The 19382-nt window shown below is 39.5% G+C and overlaps 3 protein-coding genes across 6 annotated transcripts; 2 read left to right on the top strand and 1 right to left on the bottom strand.

Annotated features, from left to right (window-relative positions):
• The first annotated feature begins 361 nt into the window (after positions 1–361).
• Positions 362–2840, top strand: gemin2 (gem (nuclear organelle) associated protein 2). Its single transcript, XM_008399817.2, has 10 exons — positions 362–606; positions 740–824; positions 1141–1230; positions 1365–1424; positions 1528–1647; positions 1822–1866; positions 1943–2011; positions 2172–2282; positions 2385–2443; positions 2539–2840. Exons 1-10 carry the CDS (start codon positions 485–487, stop codon positions 2576–2578), a joined length of 801 nt encoding a protein of 266 aa, XP_008398039.2. The 5' UTR covers positions 362–484; the 3' UTR covers positions 2579–2840.
• Positions 2841–4786: 1946 nt separating this feature from the next.
• Positions 4787–10867, bottom strand: pnn (pinin, desmosome associated protein). The gene is made up of 9 exons (XM_008399816.3): positions 10708–10867; positions 10214–10291; positions 9106–9177; positions 8162–8237; positions 7940–8034; positions 7786–7861; positions 7465–7620; positions 7220–7358; positions 4787–6556 (listed from the first exon to the last, which is right to left on the bottom strand). Exons 1-9 carry the CDS (start codon positions 10818–10820, stop codon positions 5352–5354), a joined length of 2010 nt encoding a protein of 669 aa, XP_008398038.1. The 5' UTR covers positions 10821–10867; the 3' UTR covers positions 4787–5351.
• Positions 10868–11235: 368 nt separating this feature from the next.
• spata7 (spermatogenesis associated 7) lies at positions 11236–19272 on the top strand. Of its 4 annotated transcripts, XM_008399811.3 has the most exons (12): positions 11247–11451; positions 11966–12028; positions 12357–12446; positions 13290–13337; positions 13907–14010; positions 14135–14574; positions 15275–15320; positions 15884–16002; positions 16102–16152; positions 16311–16388; positions 17938–17995; positions 18084–19272. In XM_008399811.3, the coding sequence occupies exons 1-12, from the start codon at positions 11409–11411 to the stop codon at positions 18693–18695; spliced, it is 1752 nt and encodes a 583-aa protein (XP_008398033.2). In that variant the 5' UTR covers positions 11247–11408; the 3' UTR covers positions 18696–19272. The 4 variants fall into 4 exon arrangements, with proteins under 4 accessions (XP_008398034.2, XP_008398035.2, XP_008398033.2 ...); XM_008399812.3 differs by lacking the exon at positions 11966–12028 and having other exon boundaries at positions 11236–11451; positions 12371–12446; XM_008399813.3 differs by lacking the exon at positions 16102–16152 and having other exon boundaries at positions 11246–11451.
• Positions 19273–19382: the final 110 nt, after the last annotated feature.

Genomic DNA, 19382 nt, shown 5'->3' with positions numbered 1-19382 from the left:
GGACATTTTATATGATTAAGAGATGAAAATGATAGATTATCTGTGAATAACACAAGTAATAAAAACAGCCTTGGAACTATTATGAATTGCTTCAAAAGTATCAGGCTTATGTTGTAACTTGAATAAATGTACTTTATTTAAGTTTAACTATAATTTTCCCTACATTTGTTCTGCTATGTAAAACAAAACAACTATATTTGTTCTATTTATACAGCATTTGTTCTATTTGTACAGATAAAAAAAACTTTATGGAACTAAAGCAAACTAAACAATAAATGCAGTAATCACAAAAAAGAAAGAAAAACTGAATTTCGAGGCGATGGAAAGGCGCTTGTTACCACGGTAACACGTGTCGCGCACAATGACGACCTCATCATCCCTCGTCTCAACAAACAAGATGGCGCCTAGTATTCAAAGAAACGATGCGAATTAAAGCCTCACTGTTTTGCCCTTAGCTGCTGTTTTGGTCAGTGATTGTTAGAAAATGAAGTCGGACGTGGAAGAGTTAATGCCGAGGCTGTTGCCGGTGGATTGTGGAGAAGGAACCGAGGACCTGGACCTCAGTGGACCGCCAAGGAACCCCCAAGAATATCTGCGACAGGTCCAGTAGGTTTAGCTCAGAACCGTTCACTTTTATTCCAGTCTACCCTGGCCTTTGTTTACACTTCAAGCCTCTCCCTGCAAACTCAACGCACCTGCTGCTCTCCGTGTTTCACGTGTTTATGCCCTTGTTTTTAAGGCTGGAGGCATCACTGTGTCCTGATGTGGTGGTTGCTCAAATCGACCCAAAGAAACTGAAAAAGAAGCAAACAGTCAATGCTTCTGTGAGTTCACAGTACTGCTCAGATTTATTGAAGAATTGGTTAATTATGTTAATAATGCATTCTAATTAGGAATGATACCTGTAGCAAAGAAAAGTATGAAGACAAATGTAATTCCTCTCTTTGCACTGTATTCCACAAGTTTTACCTCACCTTACCTTTCTTCATATTGATGCACTCCTTTGTTTTTGTCTATCAAACAAAATTCCAATGTTAAAGACTATGCCTTTAACATGATGAAAGATGGAAAAGTTCAAAGGGTATGAGCACTTCTATAAAGTATTTTAAGACCTAAGGTAACGTGTGTGATGTGTTGTAGGTAGCAGGGTGCCTTGCTGCTCCTGTAGGCTTCTGCCCCAGCCTCAGTTGGCAGCAACACCAAGTCAGTAACTTTTCAGACGTCAGGCAGGTATGCAGCAACTCTTCATTGCATACTGTTAATAATTCCTAATCATGAATGGCTATCAACACATTTAAATCAGTGGTTTATCGTCAAAGATGGAAGTTCACGCATAATGCTTCTGTTTCACATTTTGTGTTCAGAGCATCACTAAGAACAGGACACACTGGAGTAATCACACTCTAGATGATAATGTACAGATGGTAAGATGTCTTACAACTCCTGTAGGCTAAGACACCATCGTGTGTTTGAGTTGTTGATCACAGAATCAGCTTTAAAAGCCTTGAAATATTTGTTTTTTCACAGCCAAAGTTGACAGATGAAGAGGGCTGGAAGAGGTTTTGTTTAGGAGAGAAGACTTACCTGGGTTCTTCAACATCCGGACTAACAGAGGCAGATCAAGAGCCAGCACTGGACTACAGCAAGGTTGTAAAACTTCTACATTATCTGCAAGACTCGGAGTGTTTTAGTAAAATTTAGGTTTGGCAAAAAATATTATTTTGGTTCCACAACAGAAAAAAATTATAACCTCAAACATCAGGGAAAAACTGCTTCATCGTTTAATGATGAAGCAAAACATAATTATGTGTTTGCCTCCAGGTGGGGTTTCCTCCACTGCTAAGCATTGTCAGCAGATTCAATCAGGTAAGTTCAGCGCTCGTCACAGATTCTGACAGTTTAACTCTATTTAGTTTCATTTCCAGGCTCTGTGTCTCTGCAGTCCATGGTGCTGATGCTACTGGACATCCTTATCAGCTGGTTTGAAGGGAGAGAATTTGTTCCACAGCTGGTGAGTTTGGCTATTTATTTACTCCAAGGTTCCAAAGCAGGAAAATAGGGGCCATGTGACATTACACTGTAATATCCAGTTCTGACCAGGCCGACTGGCAAATTTTTTTCAAAATGTTCAAGACTTACAGCCCAGCGTCTGCTTCTTAACTCTTAAACAGGGTCGTTGGTTGTATGCTCTTCTGGTCTGCTTGGAGAAGCCGCTGCTGCCTGAAGCCCACTCCTCCATCCGGCAGCTGGCCAGGAGATGTGCCCAGCTCCGTAGCACAATGGTAGGCTTCCTAGCTAGTCACGGCCTTATTTATCTGACTTTTTTCCCCTAATGTCTGTAATTTTGTTGAAATCTTCAACCTTCTCATTGCTTGTTTTAACAGAATAGTCAGGAGGATGAGAACTTGCCTGCTCTCAACCTGCTCATCTGTCTTGTTGCGAGGTGACTTCAAAAATACCTACAATGAAATGTTTGTGATTTCAAACAGTTTTACAATGACAAATTGTAAAATGAGCTCTCTCTTTTTTCATCTGCAGATATTTTGAACAGGTTGATCTTGCAGACCAGCCGGAGTGAACGGGAAGCTGAACTGTAAACTGACTGACATCAGCACATTGGGACATATTTTGTTCTCAAGGCAGCACATGGATGAGCATTTTCACACGACATCCCACCAGAGCATCGACAGGAAAGCCAAGAGCAACCCCAAAAGGGCTTTACTGATTTTTTTTTATTAAATCTGTTTACATGACCAGGTTTTTGCAACTGAAGAGGTTATCCAGTGAAAAATTATGTAAAATATTTTTTGTGTGCATCAAATAAATGGTTTATAGGAAAATGTCTTGTGTGAACATCAGCCAGGATCATTTACAAATTACAAGGTCTGGGAAGCACAGAATCACCTTCAATGCTGCTGCACCACTGAAAGGGTTGCAAAGTTTACTCTGTCCTTTGGAGTGACGAGTCAGAGCCACTCTGGTAGGTTCACACAAAGGAAACTCCGCTTAGGAGAAAACGGCTTCAAAGCACGACGACGCTAAATATACACTGCTCAAAAAAATAAAGGGAACACTCAAATAACACATCCTAGATCTGAATGAATTAAATATTCTCATTGAATACTTTGTTCTGTACAAAGTTGAATGCGCTGACAACAAAATTCACACAAAAATCGTCAATGGAAATCAATATTAACCAATGGAGGCCTGGATTTGGAGCCACACACAAAATTAAAGTGAAAAAACACACTACAGGCTGATCCAACTTTAATGTAATGTCCTTAAAACAAGTCAAAATGAGGCTCAGTATTGTGTGTGGCCTCCACGTGCCTGTATGACCTCCCTACAACGCCTGGGCATGCTCCTGATGAGGTGGCGGATGGTCTCCTGAGGGATCTCCCAGACCTGGACTAAAGCATCCGCCAACTCCTGGACAGTCTGTGGTGCAACGTGACGTTGGTGGATGGAGCGAGACATGATGTCCCAGATGTGCTCAATCGGATTCAGGTCTGGGGAACGGGCGGGCCAGTCCATAGCTTCAATGCCTTCATCTTGCAGGAACTGCTGACACACTCCAGCCACATGAGGTCTAGCATTGTCCTGCATTAGGAGGAACCCAGGGCCAATCGCACCAGCATATGGTCTCACAAGGGGTCTGAGGATCTCATCTCGGTACCTAATGGCAGTCAGGCTACCTCTGGTGAGCACATGGTGGGCTGTGCAGCCCTCCAAAGAAATGCCACCCCACACCATTACTGACCCACTGCCAAACCGGTCATGCTGAAGGATGTTGCATGCAGCAGACCGCTCTCCACGGCATCTCCAGACTCTGTCACATGTGCTCAGTGTGAACCTGCTTTCATCTGTGAAGAGCACAAAGCGCCAGTGGCAAATTTACCAATCCTGGTGTTCTCTGGCAAATGCCAAGCGTCCTGCACGGTGTTGGGCTGTGGGGACAACCCCCATCTGTGGACGTCGGGCCCTCATACCATCCTCATGGAGTCGGTTTCTAACCGTTTGTGCAGACACATGCACATTTGTGGCCTGCTGGAAGTCATTTTGCAGGGCTCTGGCAGCGCTCCTGCTGCTGGGTTGTTGCCCTCCTACGGCCTCCTCCACGTCTCCTGGTGTACTGGCCTGTCTCCTGGTAGCACCTCCAGCCTCTGGAAGGTTTGCTGACAGATACAGCAAACCTTCTTGCCACAGCTCGCATTGATGTGCCATCCTGAATGAGCTGCACTACCTGAGCCACTTGTGTGGGTTGTAGAGTCCGTCTCATGCTACCACGAGTGTGAAAGCACCACCAACATTCAAAACTGACCAAAACATCAGACAGCATAGGTACTGAGAAGTGGTCTGTGGTCCCCACCTGCAGAACCACTCCTTTATTGAGTGTGTCTTGCTAATTGCCAATAATTTCCATCTGTTGTCTATTCAATTTGCACAACAGCAGGGGAAATTGATTGTTAATCAGTGTTGCTTCCTAAGTGGACAGTTTGATTTCACAGAAGTTTGATTTACTTGGAGTTATATTGTGTTGTTTCAGTGTTCCCTTTATTTTTTTGAGCAGTGTAAATGTACGCCACAACTTTCCGGACTTTTATTTGTAGAGACCCTTGAAACCAATTATCAAATTAACTCCTCTTCAAAAATACACACTGTTTTAAATTTTAGGTTGTAACAAAATGTGAAAATGTTCAGGGGACAAGAGTGTAAATTGTTGTTTCAGCCTGATTAATATTCAAAAGTAATGTAGAAACACACCCAGAATAAAAACAAACCAGCATTTCCCTGCTTTTACCTCAGCTTTATTTTAAGCAGATCTTGTAGTAGAAAAACAAAACAAAAAGGTTTAAGAATCAAAGTAGTTGGATAAATCACATTTGACGTCAATCAAACAGTGAATATCAATGGGAATTAACAGCCCGGTCTAAATTACCTTTATAGAACAAACTGGATCTTACTGGTTGTTTCTACCCAGCCTTGGTTTTATCCACATGAAGACATTCAGCTCATTTCAGCCCCACAGAGCCCATCTTAATGCTAGAATATCAGACTAGAATTAAAAGGACGCAGGAGGAACAATTTCTCTTTGAATCGTTCCCAGACTTGCAGTGACAACAGCACTCAACCGGAGGGAAAGGATGAACAGAAATAAGCAGTTTTCCACAAATTTTAAACTGGCTACTGACAAATTATCTGGACTGTAAGAAATCCACTTATTTTTAAAACATTTCTGTCAAGAAAAGAAACTGGTGATTTTAAAAGGACAAATGTGTTTAAAAACCGCCATCACGTCAAAGAAAACAGCTGAAGATTTATTCACCGTTCTGGTTATACAGAAGATCACATCAGCGTCTCTTGTCCTTCCTGTCTCCTCTATCTTTATGCTCCCTATCGCTCCGGGACGGCCTGCCCTTCTTTTCCTCGCTCCTTCTCTTCCTCCTCTCCGCCGAGTCTCTCCCTCCTGACTTCTGTCGACTTTTCTCCTCCTTCTTCTTGTCCCTGCCTCTGTCGGACGGCCTCCTCTTTCGCTTGCCGCCGTCTCGGCTGCGGCTGCTGGACGTCGAGGACGAGGAGGACGAAGACGATGACGAGGATCGGCTGGATCCGGAGGATGAGGAGGAACTACCACTGGAGGAGGATCCGGATGAGGAAGAGGAGGAGCTGTTGCTACGACTGCGACGTTTCTTCGCGTCTTTCCCCTTCTTTCGCCCTCTGCCTTTTTCCTCCCCTCCCTCCTTTGCAGGGGCATCAACCTCCTTAGAATCAGGCAACTTTTGTGGGCCCTCGTCCTCCTGTGATTTTCTCTCCTCTGTCTGGTTTTCCACTGTGGAGTCCTGGACGCTGGACTCTGGAGCCATGCTGTCCTGTGCGGGACTGGTTGGATCCTGAGTAGGGGCAGCGGAGGCCGTTTGGGGTTCTTGGCTTGGAGAGGCGGTCTCCGTCCCGGGTGATCGTGCTGCCGGTTCTCCAGCAACGAGGCTCTGTGGGGGCTCTTCGCTGGAGTCTGGGACCTCTACGCTGCTTACAGCTGCTTCACAGCTCTGAACATCTGGAGTCTTTTCTTCTTGTATTTCTGTGGACTCCTGCTTCCTGTCTGTTTCTACCTCGTCCTCCTTACCCTTGTCTTCCTTCTCTACCTCCATCTCCTCTGACTCTGGACTTGCTGCCTTCTCACTCTTCTCCTGCTCCTCTCCTGCATCCTCCTTGCTTCCCTTCTCTCTCACCTCCATCACTTCCTCCTCCACCTCTTCTATTTTAACCAACCCCTCTTTCTCTCCCTCCTCACCATCGCCCCCTCCCGCCTCCTTCCTGTCACTCTCCTTCTCCCTTTCCTCCTCGTCGTCCTCATCCTCATCCTCGTCTTCCTCCCTCCTGGACTCCCCCCTTTTACCTCTCCGCTTCTCTACCTGACCTGCTGGCTTACCCTCCGCCGGGCGGTCCATCCTTGAGGCTGAGCTGCCATCCTGGTCGCGGTTCGGCTGTCGCCGGGGACGCGACTCCATCTTGCTCAAATGTTCGGCAAATGCCTCACGCCTTTCCTCAAACACAGCTGCGCAGAGACGAAATTTTAATAGTCAGCGCTATTTAAAGAACAAACTTGGGCTTTCTGAATTGTTATAAGTATTTATCGCCACCACAGAGCAAAAGAGCAACAACTTGTTAACCTTAGGGTTTCCTGTACCGCCACGGCAAAATAAAAGCCGCCACACCTTATGAATAAAGTTTAAATATCACGAAACTGTAAATTTTACTTTTATTTTGGAAAAATCTAAGATGGCTAAGGTTTAAGAATCAAAGTGGTTGGATAAATCACATTTGACGTCAATCAAACAGTGAATATCAGTGGGAATTAACAGCCCACTGATGTGCTGTTAATTAGTGGGCTGATGAACCCATCAGTGTTAATCAGCCCACTTATCCCTCATTCGAGCTAGATACTTTACCCCTCCCTTTTTTGTTGGAGATTGTTTTTATAAACAGACTCTCCAACACTGCTCTCAGGAGTGTGAAAAAACAAACTAATCCCTAATCACATCTTAATTATTACACGGCATCAGTGGCCACCAAAGACTGTGTTCTTATACAACATGCCGTTAGAGATATTTTTCAAGAAACCCAGGAAAACAAAATGCTCTAAGCCAGACTGCAAACTGTCCCATTAGCTGTAACGCCACTGTCCACATAAAAACAATTTAAAAAGTCGCACACTAACCATTGAGTTTCTTGGTGGATTCTTCGAGGAGTTTCTGAGTTGCGGAGCACATTTTTCCAGGCCGGTAGAAGATATGAGGCTTGGTTTTGGTGCGAATGTATTTCACCAGGTGATTGTTGTGGCAGTTCCACTCCTCTTGCTGTAGTTGGAGGCAAAATGCACAGTTATAAAGTAGTAATTACTGCATGTTAAGGTTTTTATACAGGTACATCTGTATCAATAAAACTGTGATCACATTTTCTTACCAGCTGAGCTAATTCTACTTTCTGTTCCAGCAGTCTCAGCTCTGTCTGCTTGGCTTTTCTCTCCTCGAACAGTTCTCGCTTTTCATTCTCCACTTTTTTCCTCTCAGCCTCAGCTTGAACCTCGAGCTTCTGCTCTATCTCTGAACGTCGCTTTAGCTGAAATGAAAAACAATTGGTAAGGAGTTACCAGGAAAGGAACGACTAATGCAACAGGAATCATCCAGTTCTATACCTGCTGGGTGTGCATATTATCATACTAGACTCGCAGCTCGACAATAGTTTATTTGATCTAAAACAAACATAATAATAATAGTTGCTCACCTTCTCAGATGAGACGTTCGATTCTTGCTTGAATTTCTGCAGTGTCCCCATCAGCAGGCCAAACATGCGCCGATTCCTGACATTTAGATCAAAACGATAAATTTTCAGTTTTTGTATAAATATTTGATTATATGTTATGCTTGTGGTGGCTTACCTCTGTTTCCCCTTTTCATCCATGGTTTGATCCTGAATGAGGTCTCGGCGTGTTCTCTCCTTGGAGGTAGCTACTACAGACGACTGTAACGCCGGCTAATGATTAGGGAGAAGAAGAAAAAACAAAAAACAATATATAAGCCTTTAAAAAAAGGAATAAAGACAGTAGAGAGGCATTTATCCAATAAAGTTATAATAAAGCTCAGCAAATGTTGCATTTTACTTTTTTGACATCGTCATCGTCCTCGGCGTCACTGTCATGACGCACGTCTCTCCTGGCCCTCTGATCACCTGCCAGCCTGCACAAAAATAAACAAATGCAGCTAAACAGATCTGCAGCCAGGATTCACACAAAAACAAACAACAAAAAGCTGCACATGTCCATAAATGAAGTTGTGTCTAAGACAATAGAATGCATGAAGAAAGGGTGATGCAAAAATCATCATCACAGCAGTTGAAATCTACCATTAATTAGAAAAACAACCCTGGAACTTTTTACAAACCAATAGTCGGTTCAGTCACAACCGACAGTGTATAAAAAGTTCCTAAAAAGGTCAGATTTATAAAAAATTTACATTACATGTATGTGAGTAAAAACAAAAAGGAGTTTGAGAACAAAAAGATCATAGACTTCCAAGCAAACCTTGACATCACATACTTGTGTTTACAAACTAAACAACCATTAGCAAGAGGACAGGTCAAACTACTTCAGAGAGCTTTTGATCTCTATTTAGATAAATAGCTCAGCAAAAAAAGATTCTTACCATCTTTTCAGTCGCTTCTTTTCAGAAGCGACTTTTAAGGTTTAAACCAGTAAAGTTTCAGTTCATTATGAGCTCACTTTTGGGGTATTTATAAAAAATATTTGCCATGAATGCAATGGTCAGTTTATAAAAATAGAATCTCCAGCAAAAAAGGGCAGAGTAAAATATCTAGCTTGAATAAGAGGGATAGGTGAACATAATGGGCAAATAAACTATGTTGATGCAAGCATAAACAAATGGACAAACTTGGAGTCAAATTTATTTTAAAAAATGTTGATAACTTTTAGATAGCTTGAATTAAATTCTATGCTTTTATAGACCATGTGGGGATCCCAGCTCCTTTCCTAACACCGTGTGTGGGGATGAGCTCAGCTGGAAATACATTAAGCGACGCAGTTCTCACCTCAGCAGAGCTCCTTCGATGTCCCTTTGCTTGGCAGGGGTTCCGCCGCTTCCCATATCTGAGAGACTGCGTCTGGAAAATGCAAAGTATTAGGAACAACAAACAGGAACGTATGCGTTTTTAAATAACCACTACTGTTGTGGTATTCTACAAACATTTTTCATCAATAGAAAATGACTAAAGGTTTATTCTTTATGGTCACCCTTCCATGTGTAAATGTTTCAACCCACTTAGAACAGTATTTTGAGAGTTTGGGTGATTACGTTCATCTTCAGAAACACTGTTTAATGAGCAACAGAAATATCAAAATACATATAGAGGGTGAGCAATGTGCTAAATGAGTTATATACTTCTTACACTAATGTTTTGACCACTGGAGTGGATTAATTGTTTTAAGTCAGATGGTAAACTAAAAATAAATAAATAAGAAAGAAAATTAACTCATTAATAATAGGGTTGGCTTTGCCATTCCCTCAAAATCTACTGGGTTTAATTAGCTAAATGTCTTTGTTTCAGTGTGGTATCCTTTGTCATGTTTGTAATTGCTGAATTATCCCTCTATGGTGTCAGAGTGACCTACGAGTTAAATAAAGTGTTTCAAGTAAAATTAACTTAAATTTACTCTCATCATTGTAGGACAGATTATTCAAAGATTGTTAACATTTTGTACCAATAACATAAGTTTACCAATAACATAAGGAACAGCTTAGAAAAGAAGTGATTTTGGGTCATAATTTTACTCATGTTGTAATGCATAATTTTTTTTAAACCTACATACACGAGACAATGGGTTTTTTTATTTTAAAGTTTAACGCACTTTCAGATTACATAGTTTGATCTGACATACAACTAGTTTGTAATTGTCGCCAACAAACCTACCTACAAGTTTTCATAATCTATTGCTCTTTTTGTACTAATCCTCCGTTCACTCATAAAAACAAGAAGCACATTTGTACTCATTCATTCGTTTTTATTTAAACTTTTCTTTTTTTCTTTCATAGTTGGGCTGTATGGATGAGGCAAGTTTAATTTAAAATGTCTTGTTTCTACCCCGTCTGCCACTTTAATATTTTTAAATGGTGACCCGTCCCCTCCCCTCCGTTATTACCTGAGGATATTTATTCCTCTTCCTCTACCTCCTCCCAGGCCTACCATGGGGCCACTGAGCCGACGCAGCTGACCCGGTCTGTAAACATAGAAATAAAAATATAGTCAACAAACTATTTTGTCTGCAAACTAGCACCAGCTAAAGGGAAATATTCATTATCTTGAAAGCTGCTTCGGCCCTACACCAGAAGTAGAGCAGATTTGCGTTATAAAAAAAGGAGGTGACATTCTGACGATCGGCTACTGCCGACCAACAACTCCGCTCTTGTAGATTTAAGACAATAAAAACTTACAGGGTAAACGGATTTTTTTACTTTAAAAATATAATTAACAGAACAGTTTAAATAGGCACGTCAAAACAACGGGGATATGGTGTGTGCCTGCAGGCTGACCACCTCCTGCTAACTACGTTAGCAAACATTCAAGGAAGGTTAATAGCCTCAATAACAAACGTTTACCGAATAAAACTGTTCACTGCGTTTATTATTCGCTTACCGTGATTCATTAGGGTCCCGCCCGGTCAGTTTACGAATATTATCGTCCACATTTTTCAAGCTTTCTTTGGCTTTTTCGAGCTGGTCCTGCAAGCTCCGCACAGCCACCGCCATCTTGCTCTCCAGTTAGCGCGAATCACGTGTGCGTGTCTTTAGTTTCGCTAACGTGTCTTCTTCAACTGTATAAACTGGATCTTGCTCTCTGTCGCCACCTGCTGCTTAAACAAAACCGCAAATTTTGTTATCCTTGAAGAATGTGACCTCAGATGGCGCTGTTCTTACATTTTAAATTGCTTCACAAAGGACCTCTAATCTTAACTAAGACGTTTAGATTAACTTTTTACCATGCTAATTTATTTATTAAATTCTATATGCGACTGAATCAATAATTAAAGGCTAACTCATATCTTTGGTAAATAAGGCATAAAAACACGGAGTTTGAACAGAATCATTTGGATCCGTGGTAACGTTGATGCCTCCCGCTTGGTTCATCCCATTCACCCCCCTCTTACGTGTACTTACGTAATTACGTAGCCCATCTTAGCAACCAGCATGGCGACAGTAAAGCTTCGCTCAGTGTTTGTTGAAGCTAGTTAGTTACTACCTAATTTTGCCCCGTAAACATGTTCGCATTTGATCAACCTGAGGCTTCTGGATGTACCCGACCCCGGCCGCCATTCCTTTTGAATATATCGGAAGAAAATGGGATACCTTGAACTTAACATTTCAATGGAGTCGAGGACAGGTGTGAAATAATTAGCATTGGCTAGCTCTGCTTAGCATTTTAGGCTCCTCAAGTAATTATTCTGAAGACTTTAGAAAAAACAAACTGAAATAATTTTATTGGTACTGCCATGGACATATTATTTACCAAAAGAGGACGAGTACGTCTTATTTCTGATGCAGTGTTTCAATTAACTTCAAAACTATGTGTCGAATTACTTGCTGGATATATTGAAATACATAAATAGTTTTTTTTAAAATAGTTTTAAGTACATAGAATTTTCCTTAACTTACGTTTTGATATTATTTGCATATAGTTAATAAATGTTTACATTATCTGCTCATAAATACCCATGAAGATAATAAAATTATTATAATTAGATTCTTCTTTTCTGGTATATATAGAAATGATTGATTTCCTCCTTTATCTTGTCATCATGCAAAAAGCATAAAAATATTTACATGTGCCTACTATGCACAATCTGGTCATTTTTACTGTATGAAGCTGTCCAGTTTAACATCTGCGTATGTTTAAGGGAGTGTATCATCTGGACTAGAGTGCAGCTCTGGAGTGAGAAGGCAGAAAATAAAAAACATCCGTAAGTAAAGCCGCTGAGGAGCAGCGATTATCTATAGATAAGTTTTAGAATTTATCTTCCTGGAATCTGATTTTAATTATTTTTATAGGTCTGGATAAGAAGTTACTAGTATGTCCATTCCTTTTTTCCTTGTCATGTTGTTCACGTTTGAATCCTGGCTACCTAGAAATATGTGATTTAGATTCATTTTCAACTTTACAAATTGGTTCAAACAAATTGGAAATCCTGAAAATGTAACCCATAGAAGAATGACATTTTACAAGATAAATGTGTAGGAACCATTTATATTTATTACAATCTTTTCCTGTTTTGTTTTTTGTTGTTTTAGCTTTCTGTCCTCAGTCCTCCAGCAAAGCGGCTCAGTCCATCATTAAAGATCACATGTTGTCCCATTACAAAAAGATTTACTCAGCTAAAGGTGAGCTACATTTCAGATATATGTCCAATAAAAAAAAAACAAAGTAGGTGAAGTAGCAGACTGCTAATGCACTTGATTACTTGATCATGACCTAGTATAACCACCTCCACGTGGCAGAATGATTTAAAAACCATGGGACCTCTGGAAATATTTAGAGATGATTACTCATAATACATCACACCAAAGTTGGCAAACAAAACAAAACATAACACAGTATATCAGGAAAAGCATGGTGGTGAAGTTATGATGATTTGACCTGAGTTTGCAGCCACTGTAACTGCTTGTACTCCGTCTACCCTGGCCTTACCTGTGAATGTGAGGCCATTGGTGTGACAACTGGTGCTTGGTACTAACTGGGTCATGAAACAAGATACTGATCCCCCAACAGTGGCAAACTACAAGCGCATGGTTTCAAAAGAAGACAATCAAGTCCTGACCACAGCATAGAAATACAGGGGTGAAGAAGCACTTTTAAAGAGCTGTGCAAACGTGAATGATCTGAGTTGGTCAGAGCTCTTTCACATGATGTTAGAGATTTATGAAGACAAATAGAAAAAAAATACATTTACTGTTGGTTAAGATAGTTCAATAGGCTGTTTAGGACACCTTTTTACTTTAATCTTTCCTCGTCTTTTCCTAATGCCATTTAGGATTCTGTCTCATCTTTTGAAGTTACATTTTACTCTTGTAGAACCCGATAAAGAACAACTGATCTATGTATTAGGTAAAGCCCTAGGGTGTGCTTTCTTTTTACCACTCATTACATAAACAGATCTTAGCATCTTTAATAATAAGATAATTAGGTTTCACTGTAATAATTATGGTTTTGTCTTTCTTTTGCAGCTACTATTGATACCTCTGCACCCAAAAGCTTGATGCAAAGTGTGAAGTGTAAGTACCCAAGTATTAAACTGTTTCTATTTTTTTTAAAAACCTGATCACAAGTTATATTGTTTTTATTATTATTATTATTATTATTATTATTATTATTATTATTATTATTATTATTATTATTATTATTATTATTATTATTATTATTCAGTAAACAAAATTGACCCACAAAAGAATCAGTATAATCCTTTAGCAGTTTAGCTTCTTTGGGTATTGAGGTTATTCAAACTGGGCCAAAATAATCTGTAAAACTATAATTTTCCATACTTAATCAAAAACGTGACATTAATTTTGGAGAGAAAAACATGAAAGCATACAGGGCTGCCAGTGTTATTCTTACAAAACTAATTTGACATCTACATGACGTTTAGGACAGTGTCCTTCTTGATTGATTCATACATACACAAACTTTTCTTCTCCTGTCTTTGGATTGATTAAAGTTATTCCAAACAATAACTAAAACATGATTACAACTTTGTTTTACGTTTATAATGGTCCATTGATGATTGTGAGAGGTCCATATTAGTTTGTGTTGAGGTTTTTTTAATGGTCATCACACTTGTTTACAGACAATGATCAGATCAGAAAGCAACAGCAGAGGAAAGATGAGCGTCCTTCTTCAGCTTTCTCTTCTTCACATAGGAATAGCAGAACTTCCTGCTTCTCGGCGCATGTATGAGATTACGTTTTACTCCGTTCGTTTGGTCGTTGGTGCTTTGCAATACAATATTGTATGACTTTAAACTTGCTTCCTTCCTCAACCCTTGATAAAATGCATCTTTCATTTATCTGAGCAGTACGATGAGAACCCCTACCGCTTCTCAAGGAGCTCCGTCGTCGCCTCCACCCCAAGATTAAACAGCTCCTTCAATGCCAAGGACATTGTTTACCCATCTTGTTCAGTCAATTCCCATTATGCCCGCCCGTCATCAGAGAGAAGATACCGAAGCCCTGACGCAACTTTTCAAAGAAAGCAGTCTACGTGTTCGCTGGCAGCTTCAGGAGATCAGGGTTGCTACAAGACCTTCCAGGACCCTGTGAAGAAGACGTACAGTGGAGACTTGCTCGAAAAACATTCCCAGCACTTTACTCAAGAGAAACCATTCATTCCCAAGACCCTGAAGTCAGATAAGAGTTCATATCTGTCAAGATATCGCTACTACAGAGGGCCACAGATTAAATCCTCTCAGGATGACAGCAGCTCAGAACTGTTAGGTGGCGAGACAGTTGGTAAAAGGTACTTTAAATGAAGAAAATAATTTCTTAAGTAACCTAATAGTGACTTAAATACAGTACTTTGCAAAATTATTAAACTTTTAAAAATTTTGTAACATTAAGACCACAAACTTTAATGTGTTTTTGTAGGTTTTATTGCAATAGACTAACTCCACATTGTGCATAATTATGAAGTGGGAGAAAAATTATACATAGTGTTAAAAAAACGCAATAAAAATAATCTGACAAGTGTGACATGCATGCTGTACCTTTTCACCCCTAAATTCAATCCTGTGCATGCAATTGCCTTAGGAAGTCATCTAATTGTTACTTGTCTGTGTGTGTGTAATTTAATAAACATAGCTGGTTTCTGAAGATCTTTAAGGTTTCTAGGAAAACCTTTGTCAATAAACAACATCATAAGGACAAAGGAGATGTAAAATTAGATCTAAATCCAACTCACAATCTGAAATCGTTTGAAAACTGATGTTCAGAAAAACTCCAAGCAATCAGGCAGTGGCTGTGATCTTAAATAAAAAATAATGGGTAAAACATATTGTGAACTTCTCAATTATGCCTCTCATTGTGTTAGCACAAAAAAATATCAAATATATTAAAGTTGTATAAAATATGAAAAAGGCTAATTGGGTATTTATACAGTTTTTCTAGAAATGTAATTTCTTATTTTACCATCTGTATAACTGTTTTCTCTTTTTATGCAGCTCAGACCACAAGGAATACACTGAAAAACCTGATGGGCCATTGAGGGTAAGTTTAAATGTCTGATCTTGAAGAGAAATTTGTCCTTGAGGGTCAGTTCCCCGCAAAGTGTAGGTGGCTCTCTGGTCCACCTACACCTACCTACACTCCTGCATCAAATGGATGACATAGCCTTTAGCATAAGATCAGGTTCTTCAGAATCCTGCTAATGACCTGAATCATTTGATTCCGGTCCGATGGACCAGAGACAGATGTAAAAGTTGCAGGATGTCTTTGTCTATTTGTATCTAAGAGCTATGAAATCTTTTTAAAAATCCTTTTTCTTATGAGACGTACATAAAGTATATTTTATGATTTCTCGAAAATGAATTCATGAACCAATGCTATTGCTAATGATTCTGTTCTTAATGTGTGTGTTGTTTTTTTTTTCCTTTATCACCCTCTTGTGAGTGGGTCATGCAAAATGTGTACTGGCTGCGTTAGGCTTGTGGTGAAATATCAGAGAAAAACAAAGCAGAAACCGTTAGGATGAATACTTTCCACAACAGACATGAGTTATAGTGACACAAAGTTTTGCTTGTTTTCATTTCCTGTTCTGTCTTGTTTTACAGGAATATTCCACAGAGCACGAATGGTCTGAAGATGAGGTCACCGGCTCATACTTATCACCATTACGACACGAGAATAAAACGAAAAGCAGGGACAATTCTTTCTTTGACTCCTCATCCAGGTGAAACAATGCAGTAGGTTAGACATGTAGCTTTTGTTTTAGATGTTATCTAGATAAGTTGAAAAAAAGTTCAAGTATGCTTGTGTCCTACCTGTGTAGGTTCTCTCCAAAAGTTGGGAAGTCCCCTATTAGAAGCCTTATTTTGGCAGAGTAAGTTCCCCTTGGTATCCAAACAGACGAGGTTCAGACAATAAAAAATATTTACACACAATTTACACGTGTGGCCAGATAATAATACTTTAACAAACTACAAACTGTAAAGAAAATCAACACCTTTAATTAAAATGTTTCTATTTGTTTGGCAACAGAGAAGAAGAATTGCTGTACCTTGAATTCATTTCTTCTGTGACTGAGGATATCCTGTCCAGGAGCCACATCTCTGACAGGTTTCTTTTTAATTTTCTTTGCTGCAAACATGTATTCCCTTGAAAACATATTTATTACTCTTGACGACCTTTATTAGATTTTGTCCCATTACAGTCACTAAATATTTCATTGGAGTTGTATATGATGGACATAACTCACAAAATAAACACAAAAGGGAGAAGAATTGTGAAGTGGAAGGAAAGGGACGCATGGTTTTCAAAATTTGTTCTAATAGAGATTAGAAAAGCATGGCATGCATTTATATTCAGCCCCATTGAGTTAATACTGTGATGAACCATCTATCACTGCAATTAGAGCTGCAGCAATAGATGGGGACTGCATTTAGTACCTTAACTAGATGGAATAAAGAACATATGTAAACACAATTTTCAAGACCTGTTAAAGATTTTAACTTTAGGTATATGACTGAACTGTGTTAATACATGGGAATTATTTGATCTGAGCTGCTCCTATTTTATCTCCAAATGTACATTTAGGGCCAAGTCCTGTTTTTAATGTGGTCATGTTGCTTTTAGGGTGATGACATCGAGACGTAGTGTTTTACATGTTGGGCAAAAAGTTCCGTTTTGGTTCCATCTGACTGGAGCATCTTCTTCCCTACATGGCTTGTGACAAGCTGCAAACGGTCTATTAAAATAATGACTTTCTCATTGCTGCTCATCCATAAATGTCAGATTTGGGAAATGCATTAATAATAACTGTCCTGTCAATGGATTCCTCTACCCAAGCCTTGGATCTCTGGATCTCCTCCATAGTTACTGTGACCCTCTTGGCTACTTCTCTGTTTAATGTTCGCCCAGCCTGGCCTGTCATTAGAAATGGCAAGGTTTTTGTGGTTTGCAGCTGTGCCATAATCTTTCCATTTCCTGTTGATGAATTGAAAAGTTCTCTGTGAGGCGCCAAAGGTTTGGGAAATCTTCTTAAAACCTAAACTTTCTTTAAACCACTCCACATAATTATCACAGAACCTTTTGATGTTTGTCTTGGTTTTCTTGATGCCCTGCCTCTACCAGAAGGGCCGGATTTGTATTGAGATTATGTAATTCTCTTTGTTATGGGAAGTTGAATTTTCCAAAATCTCTCTCTCTCCAAGTTTAATGTTGCCCATTTAACCATTGGAAAGATACTTCTTTTGCGTTTAAAAGCTTTCAAAGTGTCATGTCACTGAGAGAAATATGTTGTTTTTGGTTGTTATTGCTAACAGTGTTTAGCACCAAAGCACAGCCCTCTTTTTTAAACTTACACTCTCAACTAAAGCGTTCTGACTTCCAAGAAAACTTGAACATGGCAACATGGTTGAGCTCGACTTCATTTTGGGGTGTTACAGTAAAAAGGACTGAAAGCAAATGCACAAACTTTTTCTTCTTTGAAAAAAAAAAGTTTTGAAAACCATGTATGAATATGGGATGAATTTTTCATCCATCCCATCTGCCATCCATCTACCTGGATGGTGGATGGGTGGATATAGAAGTGATTGGTGAATGTTAAATTGAAAATCTATCGCTTTGATAGAATATGTAGAGTTCAATACATCTATGTTTTTGAAAGGATGCTCGATCGGATGATGAATCGACATATTGAAATGAATCTACATCGGCTTGATGAGGTAACTGTATAGCCTAAATAATATACCAAAAATGTTAAATAAGTATTGTTTACTGCTTAAGAAGATCCTACTATGCTTATTTTTTTAGGGTAAAATGCGCCAGCTTCTGGAAGTGTTGCGTAATGAATTTGAGGAACCCTCCGACATATTCACCTCAACTAAAGACCCTCTGAAACACGGGAAAGCTTTACTTGATTCTGTATTTTCGAATTTTGAATTTGGGCCTAAGCCAGTAGAGACTAAAGAAGACGATGACGTCATACCTCATCCCTTACAAATTAATCATCCTGATTTGTCAGATTATGACGATCTTTCATGGGTTTCTACACGCCCATGCTTTCCTGTAAGAACTGCTTCTTCAACCAAAACAAGGGCAGAGGATGAGAAGAAAGACAATGATGAAGAAGGTGTTGGCTTAACGTTGTGTGGTGGTGATCTTATAGACAGTAGTCAAGACAGTCAAGGGGACTTTCTTCAGACAGATATTACTGAAACGAATGTCCAGAATGAAAACTATGAGCACATCACTATGAGCAGTGATGTAAACCAAAGTGATGAGCCGTCTAAGGAGGCAGAGGATCTGGAAAACATTTTGTCAGAGTCGTTGCATATGTCTAGCGGAACAGACTCTGAAAACGTAGCATCTGCTGAAGAGACAAACGCAAACCAACATGAAGATGTCAGTGATGATGACTTCTGAGCTGTGCTGTACTCGGGGATTGAATGTCGTTTTTATATGCGGTTCTCAGATGATGTTGTTTCAGACTGAACTAACAAAGTGGGTATTCTTGAAGATTTGTGAAAGTCATTTAGCACTGGTTATGTCTTACAAGGCACATTAAGAAGGTGTTTCATTTGTGTTTTAATCTTTTTAATGAATTGTTTTCTGTTAAAGTTCAATGAAAATGTTTTGAGACATCTTTAAGCCGGGGTTGTACTTGACCATAACTGTAGTTAAGATATTATCAGTGTTATTTAAAAAAAATAAGATGCAGATTCTTGAAGCCTAGATGTGTGAAATAGTTTCACATAAAAAAAAACTTATGTGAAAACTTAAAAATGGTATCTGCCAGAAAAAGCCCTATTAGTTTATTTGCATTTCCCACTCATACATAAGCCCTGTGCAGCTGTAGCATAGGCACTTGTTTTAACTATGTATTAATAAAATGCAACAGGCTATACGTTTGTTATGTTTGCATTTTTATGCTTTTGATATGTAGCTTTTATGAGCTTCACCAGAAAGTGTCTTCTGTTTTCAATAAATTGTTTCTTCTTGAGTTTTGTAAGTTTTTATCTCTGTGTTAAAACGCTCTTATAACCCGTAGAGTTAATGATCGCGTCTTGGGAAATTTAGCAAACCAATACAACTTTGGACAGCATCGTGTGT

This window comes from Poecilia reticulata, chromosome 22, assembly GCF_904066995.2.
Source record: "Poecilia reticulata chromosome 22, P_reticulata-male-v2, whole genome shotgun sequence".
NCBI classification, from domain to species: Eukaryota; Metazoa; Chordata; class Actinopteri; order Cyprinodontiformes; family Poeciliidae; genus Poecilia; species Poecilia reticulata.
Note: the sequence above shows the minus strand (reverse complement) of the source record. Positions and strands in the feature narration are given on the sequence as shown.

Bases quoted from the DNA above. Each gene is read 5' to 3' on its own strand.
- gemin2 (XM_008399817.2), top strand. From the start codon at position 485: ATGAAGTCGGACGTGGAAGAGTTAATGCCGAGGCTGTTGCCGGTGGAT. The intron at 607-739 runs GTAGGTTTAGCT...CTTGTTTTTAAG, and splicing joins GAATATCTGCGACAGGTCCA to GCTGGAGGCATCACTGTGTC. The intron at 1,867-1,942 runs GTAAGTTCAGCG...GTGTCTCTGCAG, and splicing joins TTGTCAGCAGATTCAATCAG to TCCATGGTGCTGATGCTACT.
- pnn (XM_008399816.3), bottom strand. From the start codon at position 10,820: ATGGCGGTGGCTGTGCGGAGCTTGCAGGACCAGCTCGAAAAAGCCAAA. The intron at 8,238-9,105 runs GTGAGAACTGCG...ATTTTTGTGCAG, and splicing joins ATCGAAGGAGCTCTGCTGAG to GCTGGCAGGTGATCAGAGGG. The intron at 7,862-7,939 runs GTAAGCCACCAC...TCTAAATGTCAG, and splicing joins GATGAAAAGGGGAAACAGAG to GAATCGGCGCATGTTTGGCC.
- spata7 (XM_008399811.3), top strand. From the start codon at position 11,409: ATGGGATACCTTGAACTTAACATTTCAATGGAGTCGAGGACAG. The intron at 14,575-15,274 runs GTACTTTAAATG...CTTTTTATGCAG, and splicing joins GGCGAGACAGTTGGTAAAAG to CTCAGACCACAAGGAATACA. The intron at 17,996-18,083 runs GTAACTGTATAG...TTATTTTTTTAG, and splicing joins ATCTACATCGGCTTGATGAG to GGTAAAATGCGCCAGCTTCT.